A 10,716-nucleotide genomic window follows, 5' to 3' on the forward strand; every position below is an offset into this window, starting at 1 on the left:
CTGCAAAACTTCTCCCGCGACGATATTGTGATCACGCCTCGGCGCTCATGGCTCCACATGGGTCTCATTAGGGAGGGAAGGGGGAGGAGGGGAGGAGGGGTGAGGGAGGGAGAGGGGGAGGGAGAGGGAGAGGGGCGTTCTCTCCCGGGCCGAACAGAACAGAGCTGCGTGTGTGTTCGGACAGACTGTGTGTGTGTGTGTGTGTGTGTGTGTGTGTGTGTGTGTGTGTGTGTGTGTGTGTGTGTGTGTGTGTGTGTGTGTGTGTGTGTGTGTGTGTGTGTGTGTGTGTGTGTGTGTGTGTTTTTGAGCCACCCTGGTTCCACAAACACGGTGGAGGGATCCACTCCAGCCGGGAAACAACGGCTGCTTTAACGGCACACACACACACACACACACACACACACACACACACACACACACACACACACACACACACACACACACACACACACACACACACACACACACACACACACACACTCCATCAGCACGGCGGCTCGCTGTTTCTTTGTGGGTTTTTTTTTTGTTGCCGAAACTGATTTCATCCTCTTTTTAGTAGCTGCCTGGAAAGGAGCTGCTCACAGGAGAGAGATGCTTTCACTTTTATCACTCAATTTAGGTTTGAATTTTTGATTAAAGAAACGTTGTTCACTTGTTCCGATTTTGTTTGGCTTCTTCTCTCAGTTTTCTCGTCTCGTAGTTTTGTGATTTTTAACACATAGTCACGCGAGTGGCGTCGATCGTCCATCGGTACGATAAAGAGGGAAAATATCTCGACAGCTGTCGGGTGAAACGTGGCGCAAACATTTGGGACGCGAGCTGAATTCATTTCAAACCGAAGACCTGCAGCCGTGGTTGAAGCTGATTGGCAGGAATTAGCATTGCTAACACGCTGAGCTCAGATGGTGAACATTAACACTGTTTTATTCCCGTTTAAAAAAAACAGGTTAAAAAAATAAACAGATATTTGTCTTTAGTCTGTCACACTCTCCACCTCCAGACCGCCAGCAGCTGAATCCAACCAGGTCATAGCTGTCGGTGTGTGTGCGTGTGTGTGCGTGTGCGTGTGTGTGTGTGTGTGTGAGCGTGCTGAAGTTTATTTATTCTTTTCTCTTCTGTCATCTGTCCGTCACTCAGGCCAACGACGGGAAAGCGGCGAGCGCTGCAGCTGAAAACATGAAGACCGAACCCGACGGCAAAGCCAAAGGTGAGAAGTTCCAGCTCCGCTGTCTCAGACTGAAGATGACGCTGATAAACGTGATAGGAATGAGAAATGAGTTTCACTTAAAAGCGAAACAAAAACAAACAAAGAAAAAGCTCTGCGTAGATTGAATGCACGATAAACTCTTTTCTTCATCCCTTCCTACCTTTCATTCTAATACGGTGTTGTTTCTTATCGGAGCATCATAATGTTGCTTTGGAAAATACTTCCTCACCGGGTGCGTTCAGGTGCCTTTGGAAAGCTCAGACATCCCAGATTTGACGACCGGATGCAAAAACACGGCATTGGAAAAAGAAAACAAGAATAATTTTGCAAAGAAAAGCTGAATTTGAATGTTTCTTGTTGTATTTAGTTGCATACAAAACAACACGCGCAGCTGGATATGGATGTTAGTGAGCTTGTATACTTGGTATTCAGAGGATTGTACCCTATCCCTCCCTGCACCATAGTTGGGTTCATTATTTTTTTTGACGTGTTTTTCTTGAGGAATCAAAGAGCCTCTTTTGTAAAAAATATATATATATATAACAAATTCATTTGCAACTATTCTTTTTTATTATTCCCGATAAATTAAATATTTTTCTTCACTGACCTGTTGGGACTTTTTTTTTTTTTTTTTTAATTTTTTTACTGGAATATTTTCTGAGCTTCCTGCAGGAGGATTTTCTTTATTGTAAACTGCGGTGATGTCGTTTAACGTCTCTAGCAGGAAAAACAAACAAACAAAAAGTAGAATCTTCCCTCTTCCAGTCCCTCGGCGGTCTGCGGTTGTTGTTGTTTATTTTTCCTTATCAACGTTTGTGTGTCTTCTGGGGTTTATTGATCGGCTGTCAGGGCGGGAGCTGTGTAAAGTCCTGTTCCCGTACGAAGCGCAAAACGAAGACGAGCTGTCGCTGAAGGAGGGGGAAATCATCAACATCGTCACCAAGGTGAAGTGAGGCTCGGCCGCTTTGTTGTAATTCGGCCGCGCGCGCTCGAAGTCCGCTAACGGGACCGTGTGAACGTTCTCCTCCAGGAGTGCGCGGACGCCGGCTGGTGGATGGGGGAGATCGGAGGACGGCAGGGCGTCTTCCCGGACAACTTTGTCAAGCTGCTCGATGCTGAGAAAGAGGTGATCTTTGACTCCGAAGACAAACAAACAAAAAACAAAAAAAAACGCATCTTGTGTTCTGGGATGTTTGCAGCCGTGACGACGTGTCACGTTCTCGCGGCTGTTTCAACGATGTTTCTGTGTGTGTTCTCCAGAGACCGAAGAAACCGCCTCCTCCCAGCGCACCGTCGGCCAAACACGGCGCAGGTAACTACACCGCAATCTGCTCCTCCGGGTTTGAGAGAGAAAAAAGGGGGGAGACTAGTCGAATACAAACAGACACCTGTGAACTCTGACCTGTAGAGAAAAAGTCGGAGGTCAAGAAGGTTCCTCCTGAGCGGCCGGAACATCTTCCCCTGAGAGACCCGGAACGAGGTAACGTTCGGACCGCCTCGGTCCCCGCGGGCCCCAGCTTTGACAACGTTTTCCGCTGATCTGTTCGGCTGGCAAAGGACAGATCGCTTCCTAACGAACCTGCCTAATGAATAACAGCATAATAATAATAATAATAATAATCCAGCATTAAAGCTGCTGCGATGCTTCAAACACAGAAACTAATTTTCAGCAGCTTTCTGTCTCGGCTCGATGCAGAAACAACGAGCAGGAGACAGAGAGAGAGACAGAGAGAGAGAGCGAGAGAGATCGCTCGCGTCTTCGCCTCCTTTGTTGTGCAAAATACCAAAAGAAATCGAGCTTTGATTGATGCATCGGCATCAAGTCTGCGAGCAACAGGAAGCTTCTGGGCGCTGCGGTTTTAATCTCCACAAACACTGGCACCGACCGACGCCTCCGTTCAACTCCACACAAGCCTCATTGTATCGCAAGAACAAAAGCAATTACAACTTTTTTTCTTTTTTTTTTTTAAGGGGTGGATTTTCATGAATAGAAATTTTAAAGAAAAAAGGGGGAAAGGTTTGATAGCAGAAGCACAAAAGAGAGAAGCAAAGAAAAGCATTGAAAACGTAGATAAACAGCTCAAAATGCAGACTTTTATGAAAATATACAGAACTGTCAGTTAGCTAGCGCGACGATGTGAGTGTGTGTGTGTGTGTGTGTGTGTGTGTGTGTGTGTGTGTGTGTGTGTGTGTGTGTGTGTGTGTGTGTGTGTGTGTGTGTGTGTGTGTGTGTGTGTCGGTCAGGAAATTGGACGGGTGCTATTGCTTTTTTTTTTTTTTTTAAAGTCTGAACATAGCAATTGAGATAATATCCGAGATCTCTTTTCTTTTTCTTTTTCTTTTTTTTAGACTTTTGTCGTCGTTATTCGTCGCTATTAAAAAAAAAATCAAAACAGCTTTTACTTTCCATCCTGAAGCATCCTGCCGAAGCTCCGTCTGTTCCGCCTTCGTTCAGGATCCAGACGCTGCGAATACGGTCTGCCGACTTTTACTCGCTGCGAAGGTGCAAATTGAGGACATTCTCACATTTCTTGCGTCATTATCGCGACGAGCTCGGAGGCGTGGGGCGACGAAGGCGGTCGGAAAACGGTCTCGGAAACGGGCGAGCCGGAGGACGGAGGAGAATCTGGGCTGTGACGAGAAGATGGATTTAGAAAAATGTAAAAACGACCGCGGGTGATTTTAAAATGTCGCACAGATATGATCGAAACAGACGAGATGTTTACGACGTGTACGTACGGGCACGAGCTGGGAATATTAAATATGAATCAAATAATATGAAGAATTATGGAGAAGATGCTGACATTTTTGTCTAAAAAAACAACAACAAAAACAAAAAAAACCCGCTTAAAACACAATTTGAGTTGAATATTACATGTCTAAATGCACACTGGAGGGAACTTTTAATCTCCCAGAACAGGTGTAAACTCACCGCTGGGATGAGCTCAGGATTTTCTTGAAATGTGACGTTATTAAACGGAAATCCTGTTAAAAAAAAAACAAAAAAAAAAACAGACAAACTGGCAGATCGCCTTTCAAAAGAAGATCAAATCTCTGGTGAACGCCGCCACCTCCACGCCTGATCTTATTTTAATCCTCTTAACACCTCTTGTTGTATTTCCCTCCTTTCCTCTTTTTATTAAAAAAAAAATATATATATATATATATATTGTATTATTATTTACTCCGCAGCTTTGTTCCTCTGCAAAGGTCAAATTTAATTCATCTCTGCCGCCGCAGCTCCGTTTAACGCGACCTTCCCTTCACCTGATGATGCACGTCTGACTCCCTCCTCCCTCTGCACCTGTTTCCAGCTCTGAGATGTCTGGTTCTGAGTTTCCTGTTTTTGGTTGTTTGATTTGTGTGTGTGTGTGTGTGTGTGTGTGTGTGTGTGTGTGTGTGTGTGTGTGTGTGTGTGTGTGTGTGTGTGTGTGTGTGTGTGTGTGTGTGTGTATATCTGTGTGTAGGTGAAGAGGTGAAGGTTGGAGACATCCCCAAGCCCTCCCTCCCGTCTCTCCTCCCCAAGAAACCCCTCCCCCCAAAGTCAAGCTCCTCCTCCTCCTCCTCCTCCTCCTTCTCCCAACCCCCTCGGCGTCCTGAGAGACCGCCCACACTATCGTCAGTACACACACACACACACACACACACACACAGTCCCAGAAAACCTCCGTACATCCCCGAGCCTAATGTTGTTGTATTGGTTTACCTGCTCAGGTGCGAAAGCCCCAAGTCTGAGGGCGGGGCTTCGACGCCCGATTCTGCCCCTGACAGGTCACATGACACCGGTGAGTCTGACTGACAGGCGTCATCGACCAATGAGATGAGGATACGGTGTCAGAGCGCTCCCTCCGGTTGTTTGCGCGAGTGTGAAACGTGTTTTTGTGTTTTTCTGGCGTGTGTGTCCGAGCAGACGTGGACCTGGACGCCGTCGTCTCGTCCACGGAGAAGCTGAGTCATCCGACGGCGTCGCGGCCGAGAGTCACGGACCGCCGGCCTCGTTCACAGATCATCACACCGGTGAGTCGGTTTGTGTTCCTCATGACGGGGTCACCGGAAGTTATCCCGAAACATCTTGATCGCCCCCCGGTGGCAGGCAGCAGAACAGCTCATCAACGCCGCCCTCTCTCTGCTATTTTAGCATCCAACATATCAAAGCAATAATTTGACATTTAGGGATGTCCTAAATCTGAAGAAAATAGCCACATACAATAACCCTCCATAAAACGACAAGTTATAATGCTAACCTGTTTTTTTTTTTTTAAAGGATTAAATAGGAGCTCGTATAAAGCAGTACAATAGTCTTTTATCAATATTTTTGACTGAGTCTCCCGTGACAAATATAATACATTTCTTTATACGTTTTGTGTACAAAGGTTTTTTTTTTATTAAAAAAAAAATGTCTGTGGTCAAATGTGTCATTTGCCTGCAAGACTTATAAATGCACTACATAAATGAGACTACTGTAATGATTCCTGAACACATTTGTCCGTCTTGCAGTCGCCTCTGTCCAGCACCGACCTGGACACGCCCGTTGTGGAGGTGAGGAAGGAGAAGGGACGAGCGAAGGAGGAGCACGAGTCCGCCTCCACCAGATCTGTGGACGTTTCCCTGAGGAAAGCAGTTCCCACCGTCTCTGTACGACCGCCGCGCCTCCTCCTCGCACTTACTTATTCTATCCACCAGAGGGCGACAGACTACACATTTTTTTCATGTTTCTGAGCTGCGGAAGTTAAAGCTGTGTTGTTTCTTTTTACACAAGGCTACTGGCAAATGTTAAAGATCAGAGGGTGTTGATGTATAAGAATGTTTTTTTTTTGGCGATATTTATATTTATATATACAAGTTTAAAATGAAAAACAAACTTAAAACCGGAAAAATCAGACTTGTTCAGATGTTTCGATCAAATCACGGAGTCTTCCTCTGCATCCGAAGTTTGTCCAGTGTGGCTTTTTTTTTTATAGACGTCATTTCCTGTAAAAACGAAGATTAATGTGCTTAAAAATAAGACGAAAACGTCATTCTCGACCCCAAAACGTCACAAAGTGTATCGTTCGCTCTTTTTCCGTCATTTTTGCCGTAATTTGTCTCCCGAGTATAAAATCCAGTAACGTTGTGCACGTGGGGGTCGAACCTGACGACCTGTGTTTGCCTTAGGCGCCCGACGGTAAAGCACCACTGCCCGCCAAGCCCTCTGTCCTGAGCCTGCCGAACTCCAGCCACCGCCCCGTCTCCCCGTCGTCCCCCTCGGGTCTGAGCCCCTCCCCCGAGCTCCGGCACTCGCCGCTGACCCCGCCGTCGCTGGAGGAACTCAGGAACCAGCTGAGAGACCTGAGGGCCTCCATAGAGCTGCTGAGGAGCCAGCACAGGTGAGCGTCTTGCCTCCTCCGCCGGTATTTGTGTCTGTTTTGCTTTTGTTGTTGTTGTTGTTGTTGTTGTTTTTTACGTGCACAAGCGTGACCTGTTTGTGTCGGGCGTGTTTCAGGCAGGAGATGAAGCAGCTGGCCAACGCGCTGGACGAGGAGAAGCACATTCGAATTAGTTTACAGGTGAGAGCGTAAAGGAGTGAAGGACGCCGGAGAGAGCCGATGTGTCTTTGTGGAATAATAATCTACGACGTGAATGTAAAAGTCGTCTAAAGTGCACTTTATTTAAGTATAATAAGTATACTTCCGTTTGCATGCATGATTAATGACTGAAAAGAGCCATTTTTTTTTTTTCAGTTCGATCTCGCATCACTCGTACAAATAAAAATAAAGAGGAATACTATTCTGAGACGGCATTAAGTTGCACTTAAGTACATTTGTACTAACTTAAAAACTTTAAATATACTTAAATCAAACTCTGGGAGGACTTGTTAACGTGATGTTTTTGAGGTGGCGTAGTATAAATGAATATCTCTTCATTGTTTGTTTCGCAGATGGAAGTAGAGCACATAAAGAAGAGCATGTCGAAATGAAGACTGAAACTGACCACCGCATCGAAGGCCATCATTTTGAAAAAAAAAAAGAACAAAAAAACATTCTCGCTGTTGGCCGAGACACTTCAGCCAAAATGAAATTTGTGCCAAAATGATCATCGCGATCAGCAACAGCTCAGCACGATGGAATCAGCCCCCCTCCTCCTCCTCCTCCCCCATCCCTCCCCTCCCAGCCGCCGCCTTATCTTGTGTTGACTTTATTTTTTTTTTTTTCTTCTTAAAGAGGCTTTTCTGTTCAGTTCACTGCTATCTTGTCAGAGCTTGCTGTGCCACCGGTACTGACGGACCGCGGCCTGCGCCGCTGTGCGTCGCCCACGGTTACAGAGCGATGACACGGAGCCGTGGCTGCCGCGGCGACCTCGCTGGTACTTTATGTTTCTGAGTGTGAAGGAAACTTTGACCTCCGTAGCCCGGTCGCTTCAGACGACCTCTGTGCTGTTCTGCGTCCACTCTGCGGCCTTCGCCTCTTATCTCTGTGTGTGTGTGTGTGTGTGTGTGTGTGTGTGTGTGTGTGTGTGTGTGTGTGTGTGTGTGTGTGTGTGTGTGTGTGTGTGTTTTCCATCCATGTGAGGACTGTGGCTGTGAATGACAGCTTTTGTAAAAACACATCCGCCACATTTCCACCGCAGGAACTTTTCCGAGGACTAAGAACCAGGAACTAAATGAAGACGAAGGGAGAGTTTTACCCCCCCCCCCAAAAAAAAAAAGTTCCCACTTGGCATTTTTTTACATCTGGAAACAAGTTTATTTAGATTTGGTTCATCGTGTTTCGACACATCGTGACTTTGTCTTGTCACGCCGAAGCACGACGTAGTTAAACAGCTGCTGCTTTTAGAAACATCCGTTGAATCATTTGCTCGTTTTTTTTTGTTTTTTTTAAGACTATGGTCGGATCAGTCGGAAACTTAAATTCTTCGGAAAGTTCCTGGACCTCTTGTTGGAAATGCGGCTATAGTTTTTGTATTGGCTTGAGCCTGACCTCTTCATCTGGATGAAAGGGGAAATATCATGCACAGATCCAGGTGTTATTATCGTCATTATTATTCTGGGGCTCTACTTGCATATCTTTACTTGGCTTCCGGTTTAAAAGGCTCCTTTTTAATCTCGTACGCACCCTTTGTGCAGCCGCTGTAGCTCCTGTCTCTTTAAGGCCACCCCCGCTTGCCAAATATGTCAATACATGCATACGTGTTTGAGCCACACACACACAAAAACAAAAACAAACAAAAAATGTGAACGCACTGAACAACCGTAGCGACAAGCTGCGCTACAAAAACAATTTTATATCCTTTTGATAGCGAAGTAGAGGCAATGCTGCAAATCCGGATTTACAGGGTCCATTTTTTTTTTTTTATAAACATTCCCCCTCATGGTTTGGAAATTTGACTATATGTGACATCAATTTCTGAAAATGTAAAAACCACCAAAAGCATGGTATGTCCCCTTTAAGGTTAGGATTCGGGTAAAAGTTTTTGATCAAAGCTCTCCTAACTGTGCTCGATGTTTCTAAGGTACACTGCGGGCTGGTGATTCTGAAGCATCGGACGTTTTTTTCAGCAGCACTGGCATCGAGACGTACTGGGTTGTTTTGGTTTTCCTCCCAACGTTGGATATTTTACTTCTTCTTCTTCTTCTTCTTCTTCTTCTTCTTCTTCTTCTTCTTAATGTTTTTAAATCTGCGGTCACATATCACACGTCCGGGAAGCTGGCAAGCACATCAGGATTCTCCAGCTTAATTAAGAGTACATGACGAGTGTTGAAATGCAGGTGCTATCAAAGGAGTAGCTGGACATCTGGGGGAAAACCGGTTAGCAGGTTAAATAACACCACACGTCTTTGTTTGTTTCATAGCTGTGATGAACTACACGTGTAAAAAAAAAAAAAAAAAAATGAAAATCTGGGGTTTTACCATGACAACAAAACTCTGGAAAATCTCCTCCTCTTGGACTTCGGAGGTTGTGGAAGCGCAGAAAAAGCACAAAAAAATGGAGACCTTGACCTTATCATTTGTATTTACTGTCTCGTAATTATGAAAACGAGATCTCTCAGCTGTTAATGAAACCCACGCTTTGAAAATAACGTACACCCAATCTGCTGTTATCAGTTTCTTTTGCCTACGTACCATCGGAGACTTTAAGAAATCTTTAAAAAACAACAACAACTGATTATTCTTACGCAACTTCTGAAGATTGAGGGGGGGTGTTACCTTTGGATATAGAGCTATGCTAAGCTAAGCTAACTACATCCTGGCTCCAGCTGTGATTTTCTTGAAAATCATCAAGAAAAGCAAAAAATAATAATAATAATAATAATAATAAAAGCACATTTCCCCAGATGTCAGTTTATTTTCCCTTTACAAAACCGACAACTGCCCCGTGATATGTGGCTGCAAATAAAAACATTTTATTAGAAGAAAAGTACGTCGCTGCATGAACACACTTGTATGACCAAGTCAAAGCATTTTTGCCTTCTTCTTATTTTATCTTTTTTAACTTTTGCTCCACGACTCCAGAAAAGTTAACAGCTGTGCTGGCTGCATCACACCCCTTAAAAACAAAAAAAAACAAAAAAAAACACACACACACACACACACCACCATACCACAAGATCCACGTGCGTTTCCGGTGCTCTGTCGGCAGCAGGCGAAGGGTTAACGGTCAGGACGGGGTTCGAGGAATTTAGGGCAGCGAAAAGGTCCTCACAGGTAAAGGAAGATTACAATGTGTGTGTGTGTGTGTGTGTGTGTGTGTGGTAGCATGTACGGCTGTTTGCCTCCCTTCCTTCAATGTGCACAGAATCTATGGCAACCCGTCACTGTGGCCTTCCTGTTTTTTCAACTCCGAAATCTTTATTTCTTTTTTATTTCTTTTTTTTTTTTTTTTTTTTCTTTCTGTCGTTCGTACGACAACGAGAAGAAGAAGAAGAAAAAAAAAGGAAACACAAAAAAAACTGCTACAACCGAGGTTACAAGTTGTTTTTTCTTGACTTGGTCCTTTATCTCCAGGATAGTGATAAATATATATACTTTTATATTTCAGTGTAATAAAGATGCTATTATGTACTGTACGTGTGCGCAGCTTTGTCTTGTTTGTAAAATATTTTGCACACATTTGTAAATGGGTACAAAAACTGTACGAAGGAGCATTTTTTGCGTCCGCGCCGTCGCCTCTTATTGCTTTTTACTCGAGCGCTCGATCTCGGGTCGCTGAAAGTCGGGAGCGAGCAAAAAAAAAAAAAGGAGAAGTCCCGATTTGGTCGAAACAGAAACCGCTGCAGCAGCGTTTGCGTAACTTAAAAAAAAAACAGGAACAAGTTCACAGTTTTGCAAACATCGGCAGTATTTTCAAGTCTTAATAGTTTGTTACCGAAAGCGTATTTTCATTCAGTACATCATTTTAGATTTTTTGTTGTTGTTAATAATAGTGTATAATTCTAGTACTAAACACTGAGTGTTTTTTTTGTTTTTGTTTTTGTGCCTAAACGGTGGGGTCGTATTTTAGAGTAGAAACGGTATTTGGTCGTATAAGTCGGA

The 10,716-nt window shown here is 44.4% G+C and overlaps 1 protein-coding gene across 6 annotated transcripts in view; it reads left to right on the forward strand.

Moving 5' to 3' along the window:
* sh3kbp1 (SH3-domain kinase binding protein 1) overlaps window positions 1–7,875 on the forward strand; it is a 31,205-nt gene extending 23,330 nt beyond the window's left edge. For 3 of the 6 annotated variants that reach the window (XM_069696490.1, XM_069696494.1, XM_069696493.1), the window contains 11 exons: window positions 1,138–1,207; window positions 2,057–2,151; window positions 2,238–2,333; window positions 2,468–2,519; window positions 2,616–2,687; window positions 4,675–4,992; window positions 5,118–5,224; window positions 5,705–5,842; window positions 6,362–6,573; window positions 6,690–6,753; window positions 7,125–7,875. In XM_069696490.1, coding sequence (XP_069552591.1) covers window positions 1,138–1,207; window positions 2,057–2,151; window positions 2,238–2,333; window positions 2,468–2,519; window positions 2,616–2,687; window positions 4,675–4,992; window positions 5,118–5,224; window positions 5,705–5,842; window positions 6,362–6,573; window positions 6,690–6,753; window positions 7,125–7,163 — 1,263 coding nt within the window. In that variant the 3' untranslated portion in view covers window positions 7,164–7,875. The remainder of the gene's footprint in view (window positions 1–1,137; window positions 1,208–2,056; window positions 2,152–2,237; window positions 2,334–2,467; window positions 2,520–2,615; window positions 2,688–4,674; window positions 4,993–5,117; window positions 5,225–5,704; window positions 5,843–6,361; window positions 6,574–6,689; window positions 6,754–7,124) is intronic. The other 3 variants (XM_069696491.1, XM_069696492.1, XM_069696495.1) reach the window with 3 other exon arrangements.
* Window positions 7,876–10,716: the final 2,841 nt, after the last annotated feature.

This window comes from Brachyistius frenatus, unplaced genomic scaffold (assembly GCF_029030835.1).
Source record: "Brachyistius frenatus isolate BFR_SWC_R1_liver_20210118 unplaced genomic scaffold, ASM2903083v1 Contig_21, whole genome shotgun sequence".
Classification (NCBI taxonomy): domain Eukaryota; kingdom Metazoa; phylum Chordata; class Actinopteri; family Embiotocidae; genus Brachyistius; species Brachyistius frenatus.